This window comes from Trachurus japonicus, chromosome 2 (assembly GCF_045865225.1).
Source record: "Trachurus japonicus isolate A0001 chromosome 2, Traja_1.0".
In the NCBI taxonomy this organism is placed as follows: Eukaryota; Metazoa; Chordata; class Actinopteri; order Carangiformes; family Carangidae; genus Trachurus; species Trachurus japonicus.
This window is the reverse complement of record NC_140908.1, coordinates 2,193,511-2,219,447: the sequence shown is the minus strand read 5'-3', so window position 1 is coordinate 2,219,447 and position 25,937 is coordinate 2,193,511. Positions and strand designations below refer to the sequence as shown.

Genomic DNA, 25,937 nt, shown 5'->3' with positions numbered 1-25,937 from the left:
GTTTTATTCTGAAAATCTGCTCTGTTTTTATTGGATCACTCAAAAAAAAAAAAAAAAAAAAAACCATTCAGCCAATCAGAAGAGATTCAGTTCTTCACTCTGTTTTTGTGTTTTATTTTTCTCGTTTTATTAAGACCTTCTGAACAGACTTCAGATCAGCGACCCGTCACAGTTGATGCGACATGTTTCAATACTCAGTCGGCGTTGGGTACAAATATATAAAGTCAGAGCGGCTTCATGTCAGAACACTGCAGCGGCCACCAAACACACAGAGAAGAGAAAAGAAAAGAAAAGAAAAGAAAAAGACAAAAACTGACAAACAGAGAAAACTCAGAACGATAAAAACGTCTTTAAACACAAACTGAACACAAAGCTACATCATCAGAACAGAACTAGCTCATTAAAAACTATTATATTTCATTTCCTCTGAATTCAGTCACTGTGAAACACGTTGGAGTTTCCATCCGTGAGCGTTTCATAAATAGAAGAAGTGAAAAACCGGAACACGACGGGAGCTGACGCCTCATCAAGTGTAAAAAAATAGACGTATATCTGGAATCGGTGGATACGCAACATCTCTACTGCAAAGCTAAACTGATTTTGGCAAAGCAAACACAGAGTCCAAAGGTCCAGCTCTGCTGCAGGGGTTAAAAAACATCTGCTTTGCCTCCTTTTGTAAAAAAAAAAACAAAGCAAAAGAAATCAGTGAGGAGATGGTCACAGGATGTCTGTGTTTCTTTTGGTCGTTGGATTTTCTTTTGATGAATGGGAATTAAAAAACAAGAAAAACACTAGTTTATTTGATTTTCATTTTGAAATACAAAAAAATAAAGCATTCTTGTTTTTGAGAGTCAAAGAGCAGGTAACCACATTTTGAAAACAGTTTGATTTTCATTTTCTATTTCACATAACAAAAAATAAAATCACAGCTCAACAGAAACAAATAAACAAACCAATAACACTTTTTTGTTTCTGTCGCCGAGTGATTTTATTTTTGTTATAAACTGCCGGTCCAAATAAATGGATCACACACTCTAATATTTCATTGGACCTCCTTTAGCTTTGTTTACAGCACGCATTTGCTGTGGCATCGTTTCAATAAGCTTCTGCAACGTCACAACATTTATTTCTGTCCAGAGTTGCATTCATTTTTCAAAGATTCTCAGTGGGGTTCAGGTCTGGACTCTGTGGTCACATTGGACCATGTTTCTTCCTTGAAGATGATGGTTCCCCACTCTCCTTTCAGTTTTTAATAATACGTTGAACAGTTCTTAACCCAACTTTAATAGTCTCAGTTAACTCCTTAGATGTTTTATTTGCTGGATTCATTCATAACTTGACCATTCTGAAACAGATCAACACAGGATGTGTCTTCCAACATGGTTGTTTAAGAAATGAGACTGCATCAGTTAAGGTTAAATAAGTTGTTACCAGCTGAAACATCATCATCTATGCAGGAGGCTCTTATCTATTAGCTTGGTTAAATCCAAGTGGTGACTGTATCTTTGGACGGGCAGTGTATGAAATACAACATGAGCATTTCAAAATGAAAATCAAATAAAAACCAATCATTTTTTGTTTTTTATTTCCCATTCATCAAAAGAAAAACCCAACGACTGAAAGACAAACTGACCGGGGGGTCGGGTTCTGCAGGGGTTCAGGTCTCCGATGTCCGGGAAAAGACAGAGACGAAGTGAGGTAGAGGAGGAGGATCCAGGTCGTGCAGATGTGCAGATCCAGAGTCAGATCCAGAGTCAGATCCAGATGTTTTATCCTCCTCAGACGGCGAAGTCTCCGTATCCGGTGGGGCAGAAGGCGGCGCTGCGCAGCGTGTCCAGGCAGTTGACCAGGATGAGCGTTCCCGTCAGGTGCTTCCACCTCTTGGTGATGGGGTTCCTCATCTTGTCCAGGCCCAGGTGCAGCTCCTGGATCACGTCGCGGTAGCTGTCGCCCACGTGCGCCGCCCAGGTCAGGAGGAAGTCGTAGGCCGGTTTCCACATGGACTGACGGAGGAAGAGAGAGAGGGAGGGAAGGGTTTCAGTTTTCCATTGGATTGTACTTTATTGTCCTGAAAGGAAATGTGTTTGTGTTTTGGGCTCTGAGCCACTGCACAAAACAATACATACGAGACATTCATACAAAGTACTTTCACACATTTAACGCACATTCAAAACAGTGAAGGGTGCTTCCACTCTATACAAATAAATCATTAAAATCAATAAATCCATAGAACTGATCAAACCAGCAGCTCTTACTAAGTTAAAGTGCTACAGTACATATGTGCGCAGTGGTTCAACACGGAGAAAAACTAAACCAATAGAATAAAACCAACAGTACATAAATAAACTAGAGTGCTACATCACAATGTTTGCATATAAAAATAACTATATGATCAAGAGTGAAATAATAACAATAATAAAACAATAAAACTATACAAAAAAAAAAAGAAGGTAAAACCGGTCAAATTATAGTAATAAAACCTACAGTTCTGCAGTAAAGTGCTACATATTACTGTTTAGTGCGAGATTTGCACCGGTGTCAATGCAAATCGCACGAGATTTGGACGGACCAGGAAGAGCAACTGGGAGCTTCCGCTACAAACAAGCTTAAAATATAGACTTATTTAATTTTTTTCGGAACAATTTCTCATGTTGGGGCTTCAATACAAGAGGGACATTACAGACGAGCACTATGGAGGTATTTGGATGTTTTTTGGTGTGTCTTTTTGGACGAAGAAAAGTGAGCTCTGTTCTCAACCGTCATATGGACATGCAGTGCTGCACGGAGCCCCGCTGTAACTCAGAGAAGCCACGGAGGACTCTGAAACTTCTCCCAGCCCTTAGTCCACATGAGGGTGAGTAGATAATGTGAAATTGTGAAATTTCAATTTTGAGTGAACTATCCCTTTAATAAAACCTACAGTTCTGCAGTAAAGTGCTACATATTACTGTTTAGTGCCTATAAATGATGGGATAAATGAGTTCCTATATCTATTCAGTCTACTTTTTGGAACTCTGTGTGTCGTTTCATTCATCATCAAAAAATTCATCAAAAACAAACTTCAAACTCTTCGTCTCCGTCTCACCTCGTTGTCCAGGAGTCCGTTCTTGTCTCTGTGCGGAGCCTCGTACGCCTCCATCTGTTGCCGTGACACCCGGGCCAGTTTCTCTGCCAGCTCCCTCCAGCGCGACGCCACCTCCACCGCCGTGGTCAGCAGCACGAAGTCCAGCACCAACCTGGCAACCAGACCCTGACAGTCCATCTTCAGCAGCGCCTGGCGGGACACAGACACAGGTTGATCGTTACAACACGTCCATGTTTAACCCGTCTCCTTGTTTTCTTACTGGACTCTAAGACCCTGAGGTCTAATGAAGTCATTTCTGTTTTCTTTGGATGATTTGAACAAATTCAACTTTAATACAAACAAAAATAGAAACTCTGAGTTTTTCTGTGATTATCTGTCGTTAATCTCTCATTTTCTGCATGCAGCACGATTTTGCACGACTCTAACTGGACCGAAACCAAAATATATATGACATGAACCCAATAAATATGACAGTTCAGCAGCAGAGCATCACTATTATGCCCTAAAAAATTTAATTAAAGCAAATATAATTAAAGCAAAAGACCTGATGAGGTAGAATTTGCTCACTGGGGGTCATCTGTCTTTTTTCTACTTCTGCATTTAAAAATCTTCCAGTAGTAAATATAAAACCTATTCCAGCCGACGTTTAGAAGTGGATTGTGCAGAGAGGAAACGTTCTGCGGAGGGAAAATGTTTTTTAATGGTTTTAAGATGCCTCCGGTTTCTGCTGCTCTTAATGCGACGTCCCGCTGAGATCAGCTGTTTGTCTTTCAACTGGTCCCAGGAGCAGGAAGACAAACAGAGGAGCCAACTCTCCTCATCAACTGTATATAAGGTCTGAGGAGGATGAGGAGGATGAGGATGAAGATAGACCTCAGGCTGCTGCTGCAAATATCATCTAATGAACTAACCCGGCTAAACGAGGGTTAAAAATACTGAGCATTAATAAAAGCAGCTGAGCAGAAGATTTGCTGCAGGCGATTCTGTATTTTCTTGTAAAAAAATGTACAATAGTGGTGTTGCTGTGTGTGTGTGTGGTCATGCACACACACACACACACACACACACACACACCTACACACACTTCAAAGCGATGCGCTGTCCTGTGGTGATACCTTTCAGGTTCTTAGCAGGGGAGGTTTCTCTTTAGCTGCCAGAGCCACAGAGCCACGAACACACAAACACACAAACACACAACAACAACAAAACACTCAGCAAGATGCAGGTTTTTCCTTTTTTTTTTCTTGAAGATTTTTTCAACTAAAGAGTCGAAATCCTGCAGAAAAGCACAGAGATACCGAAACTATGGTACGGAAGGAAGCCGATAAAACAGCTGTAATTAATCAATAAACTGTGTTGATCACATTAAATTAAATTAGCACAGCGAAGTGTCTTTGATTCTAAAGGTCCAGTGTGTAATAATTAACAAGGTTTATTGGCAAAAATCTGAATATACTATCCATGAATATGTATATATGTATAAGTGTATAATCGCTATAAAATAAAATTTGTCCGGTTTTCGTAGCCTTATAATTCTTCTTTTATATCTACATATAGCAAGGGTCTTGCTTTAGAGAGCGTCGCCATGTTTGTACAGAAAATCCAGCCAATCAGAGAGCGTGTTTCAAGAGTTTTACGTTCATAAATAAACCAACTAAGAAGGAGGAAGGAAAGAAGAAGAAGGAGGAAACAGCAGACGTATCCATGCTCCTGAAATCGTCGTAACTAAGTTTTTTTGTCCTCAGAGGCCACCGTCACTTTGCTGCAAACTAGAATCTGGACGCTAGATGTCACGGTTTTCCCGCCATTTTACACACTGGACCTTTAAACATTTGACTGAGCTGCACTCTAGTGGCCGTTAGAGGAACTGCAAATGTCACATCACGTTATAGAAGATTAGAAAATAATATTTAGTGACGAAGGAAACGAGTACGAGCTCTTCCTGCCATGGTGTGTTCAATTACAACTTCAGAAGTGAGTCAGAAACGTGTCATTAAACGTGTCGTATCGCGTCGGATTTGTCTGAAGAACCCTGAATGCAACACGATGTGATTCACCTTCTATATATACAGAGTTACGGACGCGCTCCAGCATCCTGCTTCAGTTGTTCATAATGTTTCATATTCAGTCTGTTTTTTTGTAAAATATCTTCACAATCCACTGGACGTGATGAGGTGGAATCTCTGCTTTATTATCCCAGCCCCCGAGCCCCCGAACCGCCGTGAGTCATGTAACTTCACTGCACTGATAACAGCTGAGTTTTTTTTCTACGTGGCCCAGGAATATGTAGGAAATATAAATTATATAGTCTCTGAGTGAGTCCCTCTGGAGAAAAAAGAAAAGCTCTGACTGCCGCTAATGGAGCTCAGGCAGCGGTTTCTACTGATTCAGCCGCTCTGTCAGTCAAGTGCAGCTTCAAAGCAGCACACACACACATACACACACACATGCGTCACTCTAATCTGAGTCAAAAAGAAGCAAATTTCACGCTGATTTTTCTTCGCCACTGCTTGAATTCACGACACTAAAAACAGATTTATCGTCGCTCTGCCGAAACACTGAAACACAACAGTTGATATATTTATTATTATAATATATTTTATTTATTTAAAGTGTTAAAATTCATATTTAAATCACAATTTGAGGAGTAAATGTTGTTAAATGTTTGAATTATGTTAAATAGATGAACTATTTACAGGGTGTGACCTGACGGAGGTGTATGACACGAGTCTGGTGCCAGGTAGGACAGACTGTCTGCTGCTCTGATTGGCTGTTTGCCAAATGCTGCTGTTGCCGTTGGCTGTGGTCACCGTGGTGACCGACGTGATGGACCTGGATTACTTTAAATCCAACCCCACAAAACAAAACTGCATTTATTTAGAGGTTATTAACACCTATGACCTTTATTTGATCTAAATTAAGAACTTTTTATTCGGATCCGTCACTTTTTTTGTCCCTGGAAATAATAACAAACTAATAATGCTACAGGTGATGAATAGGGTAAAAATTTAAACTAACAGATTTCACCATGAAACTTCCCAAGTTTATCACTCACATTAAGACAAATATTTTTTCTATTACAAGTTTTGTCAAATTTTATGTTTAAATATGTAAATGAGGCAATATCTAATTAAATATGCGCTAATTTGCATACATTTCCAGAACAGAAATCTGAACAATGGATGAAGCTACTTTCAAAATTTTTGTTTTATTTCATTGACATATTAGAGTCAGAAGTTTTTACAGAGGAGGATTTGGGATATCTCTTTTTATCACTCTGTAAATGAGAAAATACTGTACCAGCCCTATAAAATCTCATTTTTTCCATGTTTTTAGTAGTAAAATGTTGTATAAATGAGGCTGTGAATGATATATCAACAATCCCCTCTGTAAAAACCTTCAGAATATAGAAAGGGATCAAAGTGGAAGGTTTGGTGTCTGTAAGAGCTTCTGAAGTGGAGATTTCTAGCTCAGAGTCTGAGGAAAAACTCATTTTGAGAAAACAGCCTTTAAAGACTTGTACTGTATGACTTATTGTCAATCCTACTTTTACAATTTGTTGCTGATTCGGAGGAAATGTCAATTTTTGGAGCCTAGATCATTGTTCAGGAGAGAGAGAGCTTTACAATGATACCTGACATGACATGGGTCAGACTACGTTTTGAAGAGAAATCTACAGACGAAAGAGACAAAATGAAGTGAAATAAAAACCTTAATGTGGATTTTCTACCATTTCTTTCCACTATTCTAAAAGAAGACATGTTAATGAAGCAAAATGGCCCAAAAGACCAAACAGGAAGTGACCTCATCACCCAAAGGTCGTGTTATTCCCACTCATGACAGTGATCTATTTCTACTCGCTCGTCCTCTCTCGTCCTCCATCGCTCTTATCTGAAGTGGACGTTCAGGTCGACCTCTCTCTCTCTCTCTCTCTCTCTCTCTCTCTCTCTCTCTGTCTGTCTCTACCTCGCTCCACCACCTGGCCGACGAGCACTTTGGCCTTCTGCTGTGACATCGTCTGTCTGCTGATTCAGGCCTCACACACACACACACACACACACACAGGTTTCAGGCTATATATAGACACACACACACACACACACACACTTGAGGTGACTGTCTGGGAGGGAGCGTGATGCATTCAAATGCAAATCAGGAACTCCTCTCATGCAGGAGAGATGTGTCGTTTAAGCCGGAAAGGATTAACAGGAGGAAACAGGAAGGAGTCTGAGCTTCAAAATAAAAGTCAAGAGGCCGAGGGAGTGTATATACTGTCGTCTAGAACGGAAAACTAAAACACTAAACCTGAGTTTTTGCTCAGACGGCAGCAGATGGAGGTCAAACGTCAGCGTCTTGCTTGAGGACAAGTTGTCAGAGTCTTCACCTTCACTTTCTGTTCACTTTGACGCTGCAGATTTTACTTCAAGTGGATAAAGTTATGATTTCCAATAGGTTTGCAAAGGCTTATGGGTAAAAATCTATTGTGTAGTGCTGCAGCTGTAATGAGAAAATAATAAAACACAGCACGTTAAATCGCTGGTTAAACTCCTGAACCTGGAGATTAAAGCAAACTTTGCATGAACATTTAAAGAATACGAGGTTTCACCACAATAGAGGAATCACTCCTAACACATTTAGGATTAAAATGACATATAAAAGGCTCTCAGTGTATTTGTCCTCCAGATGTAAATACTAATGGGCCGTGAACAGCTCCCTGTGGCGTCCCATTAACACCATCGGTGATTATGTCTCTTAAAACTTAATTAACTAATGCAATTAAACTCCACATATGACGGCTGTGAATCAGGCCGGACGACAGACGCTCAAGCAAATCTCCAGCTGCACTCGACGGTCGACGGCGAAGACGATGGTGATCTATTAATAGAGCGGCGGCGGGGGCGGAGGCGATATACGGCGGTGAAGCCCCCGAAGCAGACGGACAGACGGCGCTGACAGCTGAGCGGATAAATGAGCTCCACTTCACAAAAGACCTCAACAGGAGAAACAGAGGGAGGAGGATGCGGACAGGTAGAGAGAGAAACCAGCGGGGAAAAAGAGAAAAAAGACAATTTAGAGCAATAAAACTGAAAAAATAATAATAATTGAGTTTTAGTTTCTATAGTTTTGAACAGACGAGGTTGATTCCTGCTGGATTTACGTTGAAAATCCTCCACTGTTCCTGTTTTCCAGCCGTTAAATATTTATCACTTAATTAACATGCTGCTATTTTATTGGCTCTCTCTGGAGGGACGAGGTGTAATGGAGTTTAATTTTCTGCTGTTGCTGTAAAAGTTTATCGACCGAGGGTCTTTAGGTTTTAGATGGAAATCCTCCTACTCCTCTTCCTCCTCTTCTTTCTCCGTGCATGGATCTATTATTAAATGACAAGCACAAGGGAAGGCTTTCTCATTTCGTCCTCGTAACTCGAGCCGCGGCGTTAAAAGATCTGCCTCGGCGGTGTCGGATGCCCCCTCCCTCCTCCCTTCATGGCCTCCAGCTCTGCTCCTGATCAATGGCAGCTCACATTTCACATGGGAACACCTGTCGGCTACTGTGGCAGCGAGGAAAGGAAGGGAGGGAGGGAGGGAGGGAGGAAGCTTGATCTGCTGCAACACTTTCATTTTTTAACGTTGCACAGACACAGAGGCAGAAAAAAAAGGAGGAGAAATGTAACTTATGCACAAGAGAAACACCTCCATTTAAAGTCTGAGACACATTTATCCAGATGTTGATGAGAAGATGGTGGAGTTGGTTTAACCGTTGTTGTTCCCTCTGGATCTGTGGATGAGCGTGGCCTTAACCTGATTAACTCGACACATGAGTGCGACTCTGAGATTAGCTCAGAGTTATTGTTCCACAGAAAAAAAGAGCTGTAAATAAAGTCAAAGCGACGCCACACCTCGCTCCTCTTTCTCCTCTGGGATCCTCTCACATCCCACCCTCCTCTCTCATTACAGACGACAACACAACGTCCCATCATGCACTTTTGCACGTCCGGCCTGCGTCTCTCTCTCTCTCTCTCTGTGTGTGTGTGTGCGTGAAGTTATGTTGAGTTCGACTTTGCGGAGCAGTGAGACGGAGTTGAGCCGATAAAAACCAGGTCATCGAGAGAAAACAATAAAAGTCTTTGTTTTGCTAATCGTGGATTTTAAAGTTTCATGTTTCACTGAGTCAGAATTACATAAGAAGCAGCTGGTGGTGCCGCAGCCGGAGGACAGTCCACTGCCCAGCGGGGGGAAATGTCGCAGGACACACACACACACACACACACACAGGTGAGGCAGTGAAGCAGCAGATGTGTGTGGATTTAAAATCTTTGTGACGAAGACGAAGCCAACGAGTCAAAAGAAGCAGAATTACAGATGTGACGTTTCCTCTGACCCAGACACAACCCCACAGTATTGATCCAAACGTTACCAGACAGATCTGTGTCAGTGAACGCCACACAGCGACTTTAACACAGGAGAGATTTATGGAGGTCGAGCAGGTGATGCATTCACTGTCTCTGAGTAAAATCTGCGTTAAATCGCCTTTCAGCTTGTAAACTTTAGACTTTGTGCACGGAGGCTCATGGGATTTCTTGGTTTCCCTCATCAAACTCATCAAATACACAATCCAACAACTCCACAACGCTCTGGTGGACAAGTTGTGACCTGCACATTCACCACACTATGAGATAATAACACAACGTTACCAGACAAAGTTGTTTTAGAGGGAAATTCATGCAAAACCGCTGATGCACGTTGCCTTCAGGGACAGTTTTTCATCAAGCAGTCTCTGTATTTCCCTCTAAAACAACTCTGTCTGGTAACGTTGTGTTATTATCTCATAGCGTGGTGAATGTGAAGGTCACAACTTGTCCACCAGAGCGTTGTGGAGTTGTTGGATTGTGTATTTGATGAGTTTGATGAGGGAAACCAAGAAATCCCATGAGCCTCCGTAGCGTAGCTCTGAGCAGCTCACGGCTCTGCTCCACCGTTCTAAAAATAGCTTGCACCAACAATTAAAGGTAACGAACCTACTGCTATGACTATAGGGATTATGGCAATGGGCCAGTTTGCCAAAACTATCCCTTTAAGAAACTTTCCAGTGAACATTAAAAACCCAGATGAAGCTCAGTTTAGAGACAGAAAAGCTCAGGAGCTCTGTGTGTAGCCTCCAGAATAAAAGCCTCTTATGAAACATGAAAGCACGGTGGAGATCAGTCAGATTATGGCGGAGGTCACGTGACCTTCAGGTGTGTCGCTCTGAATAAAAAAGTGAGTCTCGGCCTCATTTACCTTCACAGCTGCTGTCAAAGTCCCATTTAGCCAGGCACTTTACCCCCGGCTGAAACCTGCGGCCCGCTCCGAGCACGCCGCCGTGCACGCTCCATCAGCTCCGCTCAGGTAAACTGCAGCTGGAAAATGTAACTGTGCTAAAGTATTTTGTGAATAATGGGAGGGGATAACGTCTCGGGACTATTTTGCAGCAGAGAAAGTGTTGTTTTTTTGCATCCCAACACCTCCATTTTTCATATAACGCGGTGAACGGCCTCGGGCTGCGAGACGAGCCGCTCAGCTTCCATGAGGACTCCAATCCTCCCGGTTTCGTGTCGCCCTGGGGGCTGACATCGTTCCGGAAAATCCTGTGAGATCCCATCCTGCGGGATTCCCACGGGATCGGAGGAGCGGGACAGAGCGGGACAGAGAGATGTGCAGGTTTAATGGACGGAAAACGCTTTTGTTTTTTTCTTGCAGCTGATGCACTAATCAATGAGACGGAGAGCGACTCTGACTGAGCAGGAAATTTGATTTTTTTTTAACGACGCAGCCACCAGCTGAGAGACGTCGACAGAAGTCGTCTCCTGTTCATAATGTTCATCATTCAGGCTGCTGCAGCGTCGTGGTAACGCAGGACATTTCACTCTCAATGTTATTGCAGCGACGGCCTCCAACTGTCGCAGGAAATGAGAGGACGCCACCATTATTTCTCCGCTCAAGGACAATCCAATTTGTCAAAAATAAACGCAAATTGTTCTGTTTTAGCAGCTTTTAAAATAGAAGAATCTGCAGCTTTGGGTGTTTTTTTATGATGGAGGAATTTAAAGACGTTTTTTTTTACATTTTGGTTGTGAGTGTGACGGACTTTCATCCCGACAGTGTGGCTCTTTTAAAGGTCACGCTCATGGCTTCAGCGTTCACATAAATAAAGCTGCACTTTAAAGCCGCTGGAGGTCGAGAAGAAGAACAAAGGCCGACTCTTACAAGAGGAAACATCTTCTGGAGCCGCCGCTTAATGACTTCTTAAAGCAGCAGCTGTCAGATCAGAGCTCTCTCTCCCCTCCTTTCTCAGCCAAAAGTCTAAATGTCAAACCTTCAGACGGTGGATGTGAGGAGCTACGAAGGAATTTAGGTCAATGTAACTCTACAAAATCAAAATTTGAGACGTCAAACGAGCCTGGTGGGAATTTCATGACTCACGGAAATGGAAAAGCAACGTGTCTTACCATCATGAGCTCCCTCTGGAACGACTTCCTCTCCTTGTTCTCCATGTTGGTGCACTCCTCTTTCAGCTTCTCCAGGACCGACGCCACCTTCTCCGGCTCGTTGTCCAGCTCCGTCCGGCAAAAGTAGTTCAGCGGCAGATTCCCATAGTTCAGCGCGTCCGCGAAGGCCCTCCAGTTCCCCACGTTCTCCATTAAAACCGTCCTCACGGTGGCGTAGATGTACGTGAGGAACTTGCAAGGCTTCAGGATCTGCTCCAGCAGCGTGGTGGTGGTCAGGTCCGGCCCGCACCAATAAATGGGTTTGACCTTCCCCAGAACCAAAACGTTCTTGGCGTGCACCAGCCCCATCTTGCCCTGGTAGTATCCGATGTACCACTCTTTGGTCCGCAGCTGCCCTCGCAGTTTGATCTTCTCCTCGCTGAGCAGAGCGATCACGTCGCCCTTCTTGTACTCCAACAGGTACGTGCTCTTGTGCTGCCGGATCACCGTTTTGATCAGTTTGCCAAACTTCAGGTTGGTTATGCACCGGTCCTGAAACTTTGGATACTTGGAGGTGACGGCCAGCGGCGACAGCACGATCTTATCCACCTCCTTCTTCTTCAGGAACCTCCTCTGGCCCGTTATCCTGGCCGTGGTCTTGGGCGGCGGCGGCGGGGTTTGGACGCAGAACTGCGTGAGGATGCAGTCGAGGGCGTCCTTCACCTGGACCCTGAGAGTGAAGTCTGAGATGCTGTTGGGGTTGTGCGACGTGATCATGTACAGGAGCCGGCTGACCTTCCCCAGTTTGACCTGAAAGCCGCGGATCACGCCGCCGCCCTCGCTGGCCTTCACCTGGTAGTTGGACATGTTGGAGTACAGCCCCAGCTGCAGGTCCTGCGGGTGTCCCAGGGCAAACTGGTGCTTCCCCCACAGCTGCAGCGCCACCGGCGGAGTGGAGGACGCCTGCCGGCCCACCTCGCTCACCAACAAGGTCTTGGGGGCGCAGTCGTGCCCGAACATGGCCACCACCGTCTTGAAGGACGGGTGGATGTGCTTGGGTCCGTAAACCCCCAACGTCACGCTCCTCTGCACGTAATCCCAGACGGTGGCGTTGTGGCCGACGCGCTGCGACTGCACCACGACGGCCAGGTACATGCAGGGCTCCAGACTGTCCAGCTGCACCTGCACCGTGTCCTTGTAGACGTAGGCGTTGGGGATGGGGACGTACGGACCCTCTTTGCAGTCGCTGCGGACACAGAGCACCTCGGCAGTGTGGCAGGTCTCCTTCTTCATCGCTACCGACACCTTCATCTCCAGCGTGATGAAGGACTTGGTCTCCATGTTGCTGAGCTTGATCTCCACCACGGGGCTCACGGTGGAGCAGTGGTCCGTGTTGAGCTCCAGCGGAGGGTCCAGCAAGGCCTTCATGGAGATCTGTTGGTAGTCTTCTGCACCGACGTGGCCCTCGGGGATGTGCACGCTGATGTGGGTGTCCGGAAGCTGGACGACGCCCCCGTTAGTGTCCAACCTGCACACGATGTTGGTCTCCACCGGCTGAGTCTGACCCCAGCCGGGACTCTGCCCCAACGAGTCCAGGTCGTGGCAAGACCTGGCCAACTTCCTGTGGTTCAACCAAGCAGTCCTGAAGTCCTCCCGGCTCTGAAACTGCTCCGGCACCGGAGCCTTAAGGCCGGTGAAGAATCCAGAGGACGGTAAGGTCGGGTTGGACTGCGCCTGCAGGACGGACAGCTCCGACAGACTGTGGGAACGTTTACTCCTGAAAAACGGGTTATCCCTGTGCAGGTTGGGTAGGACCTCCTGGTTCGTGCATGCTGAGGTGGAGCCGTTGACGAACCCGTTGGTCATGATTGTGTCGGCGTTAAAGTCCGAGCAAGAAGACGGCGATGCAAGAGCGTCAAACAGAACGAGGTCCGCCGAGTTCCTCACGCCTCCGTCTTTGTAGTTCTGATCTAACGGACAGATGAACGGGTTCACGGAGAACGGGCTGTTGCTGTACGTCAGGGAGGGTTTCAGGGTCATCCCCGTCCACTCCCCCAAACCCCCAAACTCCCTGGACCCCTCCTCGTACCCCTCCCCGAGGCTGTCGATCATCCCGCTGTCGCTCAGCGAGGAGTTCCTGAAGTTGACGGGCTGCACGTAGGCGGCGGGGATGTAGCCCATCTCCGTGTTGTTGTGGGCGTACCACCACTCGCCGCCCGACGTGTCCAGCACGTAGAGGCGGTCGCCTTTGGAGAACTTCAGCGTGGTGAAGCTGCTGGGACAATAATCCTTGATGGCGACCACTTCCTGTGCGGCTCCGTAGGAGGAGGAAGTGTCCAGCCGTAAGGCACTGGGAGAAGGCACTGCAACAGGAAACACAGATTTTTGTTACTGTTTTGTCACTGATTTGTCCAATTAATCATCGATACGCTGCAGTGATGTGATTATCCTCAAACTAAGGAGCAGACACAAAGGCTGGTGATTAAATCAGTGCGTTTTGAAAGAGTCTGAGTCCTTGATTGCGTAATTGAAACCTTATTTCTGTTCAGATCACTACTTAAACATATGAGCAGATGAGCTGCATAATTCACTGCATAATTTACTATTTTTAGTTCACCTCATTAGCGTATGTGGAGCATGTAAACAAAGCTGTAATGAAGTGCAACCAAGTGAAGTCGAAGAGCCAGAAAAAAAAAAACGAGGGGTTTCCAACTGATGTGACGTTTTTACAACCAAAAAAAAAAAAAAAATTAAACAAAATAAAACCAACAGATATGAAAGGATGGACAAACTGACTCTGACCTTTGACATCGCTGAGACTGGCCGAGGAGACGCCTTCGCTGAGGTCGATCAGCGTCCCCTCAGACTTACAGCGAGGGAGGATGTGGTTGTTGTTGGTCACTCGGATGATTCGATGGGCAGCCATCGTCGCCTTCTGCTCACTGGCGGCTTCTCATCTGGATAAACACATGAGAAAACACATCTGTATTCAGGCTCGAATGTGGAGCAAGTTCCCCAAGCAGGAAGCTTAATTTTCTAGATCAGTAGCACAGTTAACGGCGGCAAAGGTCAGAGCGCCGCGGCAGAAAATAAGGTTGACAAATATCAGTGCTGTTCTGAAGTAACAGAGTATGAAGGGATGTGCTGAGGAAAGAAATGAGCTGCGAGCTGAGCAGGGGGAGAGAGGATTTTATTATTTATTATTTCTTTTTCCCAAATCGATGCAAAGAACACGAGCGAGGAAGAGGAAAAATCGAAAAAAGCAATAATGAAACCAAAAGAGATTCAAGTTTTGAGCGGGAAGCGACGATAAAGAAGCAAAGACTGACGCTGTGCAGCAATAACACAACGTGGGGACGGTGTGTGTGTGTGTGTGTGTGTGTTGTAAGTCACTGCTGCTGCAGCTAAGCCTCTTATCTGACATGAAACTTTCTTATTTTATTATATTTTTTATATCGACCTTTCTAAATCCTCTAAATGTTCCCCAACAGGAATAAAACGGCCTTAAAGATACATTTTATATGAACTAAATGACCAAAAGTGAATGAGACAGATGGTTGATTGGGCTCGACTTCTAAAATTGCTTAATTTAAAACCGATTTAACCGTTTTAAAGGACAAATATGTGCTTTAAATAAACCGTAAGAGCTTCCTGTGCAGGTGGTGAACATGCATATCTTTAAATGTCTTGTATTTTGGGTGTGAAACCTCCTCCCATCTTCTAAAGTAAAACCACAGGCTGCAGGGATGCTGCATGTTTCGGCCTCCTGTCCTCTGTGTTTTGAGTATTTACGCCTCCGATTTTAATCGACCGAGTTTCCGACTTCCTTGTCAGAGTTGAGCTGTGATTCAATTTGTGCATGAAAACACAAAGTCAGCAGAGGGCTGTAATCTGATTAGTGGAGGCAGCGAGAAATTGTTTTGCAGTAAAACGTGGTTCCCTTCGGTCACAACAACGCCGCCGCGTTCCCCCGACAGGATGTGGAGAGGGGGAACGTTTGCATCGACGCACTAATGATGCCGTTTTTAATCAGATTACAGACGGGAGGTCGTTACAGCTCCAGTGTTTGGAGCTTTTATCAGCCAGGTTTCATATCAATTATTCACCCTCCCTCAGGACTCAATCCAGATGTTTGTGTCTCCAAACAGCTGGTCAGAACTTCCTCCAAAATAAAAAAGCTAAATTCACCGAGATCTCATTGTGTTACTGGGAATAAAACAGGTAAAAAAGAAAGAAAAGAAATCATTAAATCTGTTATTGTGGCCTCCAGAGAGCTGCTGTCAGAAGTCAAGGAAACTAATTCAGTTTCTCACGGGTTAAAGATCGGTTTTCAGCAGCGTGTTTTCAACTGTGCTCTGCAGAACGGTCTCATTTATTACCTCTATATCCAAAAAGCCAGCTCATGTCAGCCGCTCCCCCAAGGACAACGTTTTATCTAATGAGATAAAAAATAAAGAAAATCCATCGCTCTCTCCTCCACAGCAGCAAAAAATGATGAAGCTTCAGAGAATCAGCAGCATAAAATTAAAACCAAGTGAACGCAGAGAGAGCAGCCTGAGCATCAAGCGTTTGTAGCTCAAACTGATGGAGATGTGTCTTTGCAGGTGTGTTGACCCTTCAGGGCCACTGTAGTGTTACTTTCAGGTTGCTGAAGTGGAATAAAAACAGATTACTGTCTAAATTCCAGCGCTCTGAATGATTTATCATCTAAAACAATAAAAGTTTCTGCAGCTCTGGTTTGTGTTTTAAATCTGTAAGGATACTGGGAAGTGGAGCCGTCTCAGAGCGGCTCCTCGTGGGAGATCTGCTGCTGAAAACCAGACAAACTCCCTTTTCCTGCAGCGTCGATAATAAATAAAGAAATAAATAAAAAACCCTCCTCTTGCGATCAATAACAGAGACAGTGTCTGATTCGAGGTTGAGCTGATTCCTGCTAAATGCAGCGGGATGTGAGAACAGCTCTGAACGATTTGGAGGTGGGAAACGCAGCGGGAGGCCGCGTTGAGAACAAACTGGATTCCATGTGAACGACCCCCGCAGATCCACGGAGAAGATGAAACCTTTTGTTAGGAGACACAAAAAAACCTCCAGGGGCCGAAAGACAAACGACGAGAGTTTAACACGTTGGGAAATGAACTTGTGTTTCAATCACAGAGGGGAGAGGAACGTCTGCTGCAAACTGCTGCAGGGGAGGGGGGATGGTGCGTTCACTGTCCTCACAACTAAAGACACGCAGACAGGAAGTTTTCTTTTATTTTTTATGACTGAGTGGAATGATGAAGTGGTTTCAGTCGGGCTGACAGAGTGACGACGCCCGGGGAGTCCAGAGTTTAATTAGCCAGGAGCCCTAATCCCCGGGATGAACGCTGCTGTAATAACGGCAGCGGCTGCAGAGTTTATCGCCTCCTGCATTAGGAACGAGAGCGAGACACAGACCTGGAAACACCGAGCTTCATCTAATATTTACATCTCAGCCTCCTCGGGTTCAGAGAGCAGCAGCACCAGATCCTTCTCCTCGCTCCAACGCAGCGACCTTGACCTTTGAAAAGTCCAAATGAAAGTCTGTGCAGGATTCCAAGAAGCTGAGATGTGCGTCGCAAACCTCCAAAATCAGATTCCTGTTTACTGCACATTGCCTTGTTCTGATTATTGATTATTTATACTTTTTCTTTCTGAATGAGGTTGTTATAATAGTTTCCTCGCTGCTTGGATCTTCTTTGGTTTCTTGCGGTTTGTTAGTTCAACCCTCGACCCTTTAGGAACTGAACCACTGAGCAGTCGCCGCTCTGCTGCAGCCTGCGGCGATGCAGCTCAGCTCCCAGCATGCACCGCGGCATGTGTGTTTACACCTGCAGCAGAAATTAACAGGAACTCAGGGGGCGAAAACGTCCTTGAATGTAGCAGAGAAAGGAAAGTGTTTGGGGGCCATTTTTTAAACCAGTTTCACCTTTTGTGTCTGTTTGGCTACTGTCCCCCTGTGGGCCTGTGTGTGTTTGTCTGTTAAGGTGGAATTGTTAAGGAACCCCTGCTGCAACAAGTGGTCATTAACTCTGGAGGACAGTGAACGTCTCATTCCTGCTTCTTCGCCGTTTCTCTCATCCTGAGGTGAAAATGGACCGGTATTAAAATCCTCCACTTGGCGCGCGGTCAAGTGCATTAGTCACAACGCCATCGCTCATCACCGGGAGAAGTCATCCCAAAATATTACAATGGCCTCTCTCTCTCTCTCTCTGTCAGGATGAGTCTCCAGGTAAATGAGTTTGCTAAGTGCCGAGCGTCAGTTTCTCCTCCACTCCAGAAATCCTTCAGCCGTCCACAGATTAAGAAGAAACGAGAGAGGAAGTGGCTTTTATGTTGCGTTTATAACCCGTGTCAAGTGTTTAGCATGGCGGCTACGTGCTAATGCCACGCAGCGGTTTCACGTTTCAGCCACTTGGGTTTTAATTTGAAAGGTTATTAGATGTCAGCTGCAGGGAGATTGTGTATGTGTGTATGTGTGTGTGTGTGTGTGTGTGTGTGTGTGTGTGTGTGTGTGTGTGTGTGTGTGTGTGTTTCTATTCATCCAAGGACCAAACACACAGAGAATCTGGTGAAAAGCGTCCGTCTGATGGAGAAGAGGTTGTTGTCCTTGAAAGCACCATTGAAGGCAGCAATAAAAAACTGCTGCTGCTCTGGAAACACGTCCACAGATAGAAACCATTTACACCTGCAATTGGTCACGAGTCACGACGCTGATAATCAATCAATAATTAAAGATGTTTTTAAAGCACAAGTGCTGCAGAGCATTAATCTATGAATATGTGCAACAACACAACATCAAACTTTGGTTTCAATGTTGTTTACAGCTACGTTGTGAGATCATACGTGACTTTAAGCCTCTAAGTAGATGAAACTTTCAATTTTAGTCATTTATTATTGATTGATCTGTGTTTTTATGAAGCTGTCGACGTTTCAAAGCTTCAAAACTATTAATAAATGTTTATTTTCACAAGATATTTGAACACTTTGGTGTAATGTTATGAGCCAGTAGCTTTTAAAAGATGGATTTAATAAGTTATGTTATGAAATCTACAAGATATGATGAAAGTTTCTGGGGATTTTTTCATCAATCAAACGATGAATGGTGTGATTAATAAAACAGAAAGAAGATAAGTGTCGGCTGTAGCTTCATATCCAAACATCAACACTGGATGAGTTTAATAAGAAGCTGCAGCATCACAGACACAACGGAGAACTGATCAGATCCTGTTCAGTCTATAATCAATACATCGAACATGGAGAAGAGTTTGTGAGAGAGAGAAAGTGAGTGTGTGTGTGTGTGTGTGTGTGTGTGTGTGTGTGGTGCTGAGTGGCCATTCATTACAAAATAGGGTGCACCTTCACGTGGAGCTGAAAAACAATGACACGCTCGTTTTCTGGCTTTAGCCTCAGGGGGAGAGGAGGACAACAGTGTGAGTGTGTGTCACTTTCCCATCAGTTTGCATTTATAATAGTTGACAGAGAAGAGGAGAGAGAAGAGAAAGAGAAAGAGAAAGAGAAAGAGGAGGAGGGTGGCAGAAAACAAAAAAAAAAGGATGGAGGAGTGAGGAAGAGAAAGAAGAGAAGAAGAGGAGGAGGAAGAGGAACGATGTGGGAGAGCGAGGAGAGAAAGAGTCTCACTGGAAAAACCCACATTCCTATTAGCCTGTGTGTGTGTGTGAGTGTGTGTGAGAGAGGATTTGCAGCTTATCAGATGACCTTATTGGCAGGGCTAAGGAGGCGCGCTCGTGCACGCGCGCTTTTCCACGCACGTGACAATAGAGGCTACACTGTCAACTGATTATTTCATTTTCATATTATTTCTATCTTCCTCCTCTTCCTCCTCCTCCTGCTGCTGAGCTTCTCCTCTGCAGCCGCTTGTGTGTTTATGTAATTATGAATATTCATGTTCACACACACACACACACACACACACACACACACACACACACACACACACACACACACACACACACACACACAGAGAGAGAAAAGAGAGAGACAGATAAAAGAATAGAAAGAAAAGGTGTTGGATTTAAAGCTGTAATAAACACCACAGGGCTTCTATGTGGATACTACCACAATAAAAGCCCCTAAGGCTCATTATGAACAACAATAACTCACTATAAGAAATAATGATGTTAAAAAACACATTAAAACCTCTATAATAGGACGCATTAAATATTCATCACATAAATATAAAGTGAGATAAGTGAAGTGAAGCCGAATGTGTCTCGCTGGTTGTGGTTGTGTTGAATCGACACCGGCGCGGAGGGTATAATAGTTGATATAAATGATAATTGGAGGTAATAAAGTGTTGATTAGACGGTATGTGGACTGACCTCAGGTCGGCTGGAAGCGGAGCTGATGGAGACACTCGTCCTCCTCCTCCTCCTCCCGTCTCCCAGCGCCTCATCGGACTTCACCATCAATTAGAGTAAAAAAAGAAAAAGAAAAAACAGTGAGCTGAGCTGGTGAATTAAAAGTGAAAATACGAGAGATCCGATCCGTGTTCTGCTCAAACAAGTTTTCATCGGCGCTGCCAAACAGGACCACACACAAACACACACACACGTACACACACTTTCTTTCTCTCTCTCACACACACACCGGAGCTCAACGCGTCCGTCTCCGCTCCGCTCTGCCCGGGGACTGGGAGCAGCAGCCGTGCTGGACGAGGCTGGTGACGTCACGGAGAGGGGGCGTGGCCACACACAGACACACACAGACACACAGACACACACACACAGGCTTCTCACTGACTTTAAATGATTGATCGGCTCTGAATCAAGTGATTAGATTAGAGAAAGAGTAAGAGAGAGAGAGGCTTTTATTTTGTAGGAGCACCTGGATTCAGGTTACAGGTAAAACAAGATAGATAGATAGATAGATAGATAGATAGATAGATAGATAGATAGATAGATAGATAGATAGATAGATAGATAGATAGATAGATAGATAGATAGATAGATAGATAGATAGATAGATAATTAAAGATGTAAAGTGCTGCATTAATTGAGCATTAATCTGGACGTTTCTGCAACAACACAACATGCCAGTGCATATTCTCATTTGTCCAGGTCATAGTATTTCAAAGGAGGTTAAATCGAAAGCAACTGGACTTAGTTATTTGTATAGGAAGATGTTTCACCTCTCATGACTTCACCTCTCAACACTTTATTCCTATACAAATAACTAAGTCCAGTTGCTTTCGATTTAACCTCCTTTGAAACAACACAACATCAAACTTTGGTTTTCAATCTTGTTTACAGATTCCCTGTGTGATCATACATGACTTTTAAGCCTCTAAGTAGATGCAACTTTTAATTGTAGTCATTTCTTATTGATTGATCTGTGTTTTTATGAAGCTGTCGACGTTTCAAAGCTTGAAAAAGAAGAAGAACGTGAGTTTCTCCTTCTTTTTAACCTGCCGCAGGTGGTTTTACAGCACAAATTGAAGGCGTTTCTTCCATTTCCTGTCATTATTAATGACTCTCTCTGCACCGGCTGCTTCGTTAGACTCTCTTCCTCTTCTTCTACTTCTTCTCTCTGTGAGGGAGGTGAAGCTTGAAACTGCAGTGAAACCAACTCATCTCTGATCTCTGTGTTTTCAGAGAGCAGACTACTGGACATTGTTCTCTGTAAATCTGTGCCGCTATAAATAAAGTTGATTGAAGCTGAAGGGTAAATGGCTCGTGCTGCAGGACGCCACTGCGCTAATGAGGCGCGGTTCAGCCAGGAGTTTGGTAATTAAAGGCTGTCAGGATGCCATCAATAACAACAACAACAACAAGAAGAGAGAGGAGTCTCCTCTGTCTCATGCTGCTGGAAAACAGGAAGTCCAGAGGCATGCTGGGAGAAAAACATACACAATACAGAGTTAATGTTGTGCTTTTATTCTGAAATGCAGACCATGTAAGGAAACAATTAAATTAAGTAACCGTGAACAGAAATAAAGTGTTTTCAAGTGTAAAAAAACCAATTAAACCAAAATATGAAACGTTAAATAAAAGAAAAATGGCAGCGGCGGCAGAAGATAAGAAGAGAGGAGTGCGTTTACAAGCGGCTGTTGCTCCCTGAAGGGTCAGAGGTCACGACGTTGTGTTACTTTATTTACACCGTGTGTTTGACAGACACAGGCGAGTGTCTTCTTCACCAGATGCTGACAACAGGAAACAGTCTCAGGTTACAAGTCCGTACACTTGAGATACGGAGAAGCTGCGTTCGGCTTCCAAACTATTTGAGGAGGTTTTCTTCCAGACGTTGCTAGTAGGAGTGGACTGAGGACAGTTGCAACACATTTTTCTCAGTAACTCTATTTGGACTAAACTCACCAAACGTTGATAGATTAAACATACACGTGTCTGCTAATTAGCCCTGCCATTTAAAGATGGTTACATATGACACATTAATCACAATATTCATTTGAATGGAAGAATTCAGTCGTTGCAACCGACCCCAAACCTGTTGCAACACGGATCAATGACGGTTGCAACATATCAGAAGCACGTTGAATTTCACTCATTAACTTTTGCTTTTTGTCTCAATACGCATAGTATTCCTAAAATATACATTGTCTTACAATAATACTATGGTATTATTTAGTTATATTTATAAAAAAAACAGTTGTAGTTTTGTTTTGCGTAGAACATAGACATTCTGTCAATGTGCAGAAGTTACATGTGCTATTAAAACTCAATAGCTCACAAGAAGAATGGAAGAATTTGCATTACAATTTTTTAAAATTTTATTCTGAGAATTTTCCACTTTTTTCTAGAAATGTTAAAAAAATTTTGGAGAAATTGTAGCACTTCTTTCCAGAAATTTCTGCAAAAATTCACGCCATTGGCCTTAATTTGAACGTACATTGACTAAAATTTTGTCTAATGGAGGTCCGTGGTCTAATTTGTGTCAATTTAGGGTCCTTGATGTAAAAAAAAGTTAGAGAAATACTGATCTAGTCTTCTTATATATATATCTATGAGAAAAACATCCACTTTCACACAGTCTTTTGTCATCTTGATGCAATGCATTGTGGGAGTTGCAGTGCAGCGGCGATGAAAGCGTTTTACATGAAAGCTGACAGAAGTAGTTGTGTAGTAGTAAAAAAAAAAAAAAAAAAAAAGGCCGGAAAACAGCTGCGGTTGCGTTCACTGACAGCGTGAACTTGTAACTCTCACCCATTAAATGCACCGTCAAATCAAACAGCTGGCTGCGAGCGACGACCTCAAAGGCGTCGTGGAGTCAAAGGAAGCGTGGGCTTTGATCCGCTCTGCAGAGGGAAGCTGTGGAAGCTGTGGAAGCCGGACGATCAGGCTGCGTTCAGAACAGACGAAGACGAAGACGCCACACGCTGCACCCACAGGTTCAAACCAGGCTGCTAATTAGCTGGAAAAGGCAGAGGGGTAACTTCTTTTCCCAGCTGCAATTAAACACACCATCCTCAGATATACTAGAGCAGGTGGGGGGATTTCTCTTCTCTTCTACATTAAATCTCTGTTCCTCCTCCTCCGTTTTTTCCTTTTTGTTTGACTTGACTTGCAGCCTTAGTCTCTGGGTCAAGCTCCCACTTTTTATTTTAATGTCAGACTCAATTATTTCAGTCACATCTGAAGAAGCCGGAGGATTTCAGCAGCTGTCAAACGTCTCTCAGCCCTTTTTTTTCCTGCTCCTACACAGGATGAATGCTGCGGCAGCTTCACGTCGGGATTTATCTGACCGCCCTGCTCATTCTGCAGAGGCCCGGGGGGCGGGGTGGGAGGGGGGAGGAGGTGAGGTATGATGGATATCTGTGAGGCCAGTTATGAAGTGACTGGAGATGAGAGCAGAGGGCTGTGTGTGGTGTCCATGCGGCAGGTCGCGGTCACCTTTCAGAAAAAAAGGGATTTCTCTCATTTCCAGCGGGTTAAATCAAGTCAGGCTGAAGTTCTCATTTATTCCACATGATGAAAAGCTGCTGCAGCTCTGCTCCTCTCTCCATCACATCTTTGCTTTTACGCATCAACTTGCAAACACGTCCTTCCTCCTTATGAATTATATTATAAATAGTCTTTTAAGATTAGCAAACTGAACCTTCATCCCAAGCGCGTCCCGCTGAGGAAGCGTCTAAACGTTGCACCATCTGCTAACACGTCAAAATCTCTGCAGCTCTTTGAGCGACATAATCCGATCTCGGCGTGAAACAACTGGTTCAGTTGCTAATTTTTTTTTCTTTGTCTTTTATCGTTAATTAAACACACGCGGCGCCACAAAGCCTTTGTTTCATTACCCAGAGTTCCCTGCTCTAAGTGGAGGGAGGGACATAGATAACCCAGAACATTTGGCTCAGTGCTACAAATTGAGGAATCGAGTTGTATTCTGAATTTTGAACACATGTTTGCATGTTTTCTTAAGCTGCAGTGAGTTGACCCTCCAGGGCCACCGTAGATTAAGCAGTTCACTAAAACTCACATGACGCTCAGCTGCACAGTGAGTGTGATTCATCCTCTGGCCTTCACTGCTGCCTTTAGCCGAGTCACTTGTAACATTTACAATTTATCCAATCAGGAACCAGTTATGAGTCACCTGATTCACTCTGTATATGCTTTTCCACCCCAGGGTGTGTTACTAACCAAGACGGGGTGAATTATAACATTTCACTCCTTGTGTTTCAGACTAAACTTTGCACTTTCTGTTTGTGTTGCACAGCTACGCCATTTAATATCAGACACATGGAACTAGTTTGTCTCACATTTTTACTCAGTGGCTTAAAGGGATAGTTCAACATTTTGGCAAATTGGCCCATTGCCATAATCCCTATAGTCATAGCAGTAGTTTCGTTACCTTTAATTGTCGGTGCAAGCTATTTTTAGAACGGCGGAGCAGAGCCGTGAGCTGCTCAGAGCTACGCTACGGAGGCTCATGGGATTTCTTGGTTTCCCTCATCAAACTCATCAAATACACAATCCAACAACTCCACAACGCTCTGGTGGACAAGTTGTGACCTGCACATTCACCACGCTATGAGATAATAACACAACGTTACCACACAGAGTTGTTTTAGAGGGAAATACAGAGACTGTTTGATGAAAAACTGTCCCTGAAGGCAACGCGCATCAGCGGTTTTGCATGAATTTCCCTCTAAAACAACTCTTTAACAAAATGTTGAACTATCCCTTTAAAGGAGCTCCAACATACAGTGTTACAACCATCCCCGTCTCCGCTACACAACTTGATACCAAATGCATCACATTGTTGTTGAGATATCTGAGGTAAAAATCTAAACATTTATGAACAACTCACCTGCAGCAGGAAGCAGGCTCAGGAGCGTCAGGAAGCCACGCCCCCTCACAGAGAGATGAAGATCTTCTCCCTGATCCTGGATCCTGGAAAACAGGACGAAATGAACGTGAATATGAAGGGAATCAAACATGGGACAGATTTCAGTGATAGTGACAAACCTACAGTTGTACATGAAGCAGAGAAACCTCTCAGACGTCCTCAGGGTGGGGGTGGGTGGGGGAGTGCAGCCTGGCACAATAAGCTGCAGCCATGAAGTGCTGGACGTGAGTGAGTGAGTGTGAGCGCCGCGGCCGTTGCTGCCCCCGTGGCTCGGCTCTCATTGGAGGCCCAGGCCGGGATTGGATGCGACTATTCATCCGGGGCTGAATGGGAACTGTGGGAAGTGAAAAGGAGCTTTATCAGGGAGCCTCGCTATCAGCGGCGCTCACTTTGCATCAGAATGAGCCGGCGTTTGCTTGTCAGCCAGGTCGGTTATGGGAAGAAACGCCAGGAATTTGGACTTGTTGTCTTTTTTATTATTATTATTTCAGATGTGGCCTGAATGCAAACACAGGAATTCCTCCTAAATTTGTCCTGAATCCTTAAAAAAAAACACCAGCAGAGAAAAGAAAAGAGGATTTTCTTTTGTCCCCCAGACAAAAAGGGTCATGGGAAAATACACAACAGCAGCAAAGATTAGAGTTCCATAGTGCCCCATACAGTAGATGTTTGTGTTAAAGCTCCTTCAAAATAAAGGTAGATGTTTGTATTAAAGCTCCTTCAAAATAAAAGTAGATGTTTGTATTAAAGCTCCTTCAAAATAAAGGTAGATGTTTGTTTGTATTAAAGCTCCTTCAAAATAAAGGTAGATGTTTGTTTGTATTAAAGCTCCTTCAGAATAAAGGTAGATGTTTGTATTGAAGCTCCTTCAAAATAAAGGTAAAGGTTTGTATTAAAGCTCCTTCAAAATAAAGGTAAAGGTTTGTATTAAAGCTCCTTCAAAATAAAGGTAGATGTTTGTTTGTATTAAAGCTCCTTCAGAATAAAGGTAGATGTTTGTTTGTATTAAAGCTCCTTCAAAATAAAGGTAGATGTTTGTTTGTATTA

The 25,937-nt window shown here is 44.1% G+C and overlaps 1 protein-coding gene across 2 annotated transcripts; it reads right to left on the bottom strand.

Moving 5' to 3' along the window:
• Positions 1 to 1,510: 1,510 nt before the first annotated feature.
• Positions 1,511 to 25,447, bottom strand: LOC146990523 (SH3 domain-binding protein 4-A-like). Of its 2 annotated transcripts, XM_085795143.1 has the most exons (7): positions 25,014 to 25,447; positions 24,852 to 24,934; positions 19,913 to 19,990; positions 14,355 to 14,509; positions 11,574 to 13,915; positions 3,086 to 3,274; positions 1,511 to 2,003 (listed from the first exon to the last, which is right to left on the bottom strand). In XM_085795143.1, exons 4-7 carry the CDS (start codon positions 14,476 to 14,478, stop codon positions 1,779 to 1,781), a joined length of 2,880 nt encoding a protein of 959 aa, XP_085651269.1. In that variant the 5' UTR covers positions 14,479 to 14,509; positions 19,913 to 19,990; positions 24,852 to 24,934; positions 25,014 to 25,447; the 3' UTR covers positions 1,511 to 1,778. The 2 variants fall into 2 exon arrangements, with proteins under 2 accessions (XP_085651269.1, XP_085651278.1); XM_085795152.1 differs by lacking the exons at positions 24,852 to 24,934; positions 25,014 to 25,447 and adding an exon at positions 20,181 to 20,196.
• Positions 25,448 to 25,937: the final 490 nt, after the last annotated feature.

Excerpts from the sequence above, each read along its gene's own strand:
- LOC146990523 (XM_085795143.1), bottom strand. The coding sequence starts at position 14,478 with ATGGCTGCCCATCGAATCATCCGAGTGACCAACAACAACCACATCCTC. Across the intron at positions 13,916-14,354 it reads CAGTCTCAGCGATGTCAAAG|TGCCTTCTCCCAGTGCCTTA; the intron begins GTCAGAGTCAGT and ends TTCCTGTTGCAG. Across the intron at positions 3,275-11,573 it reads TCCAGAGGGAGCTCATGATG|GCGCTGCTGAAGATGGACTG; the intron begins GTAAGACACGTT and ends GTGTCCCGCCAG.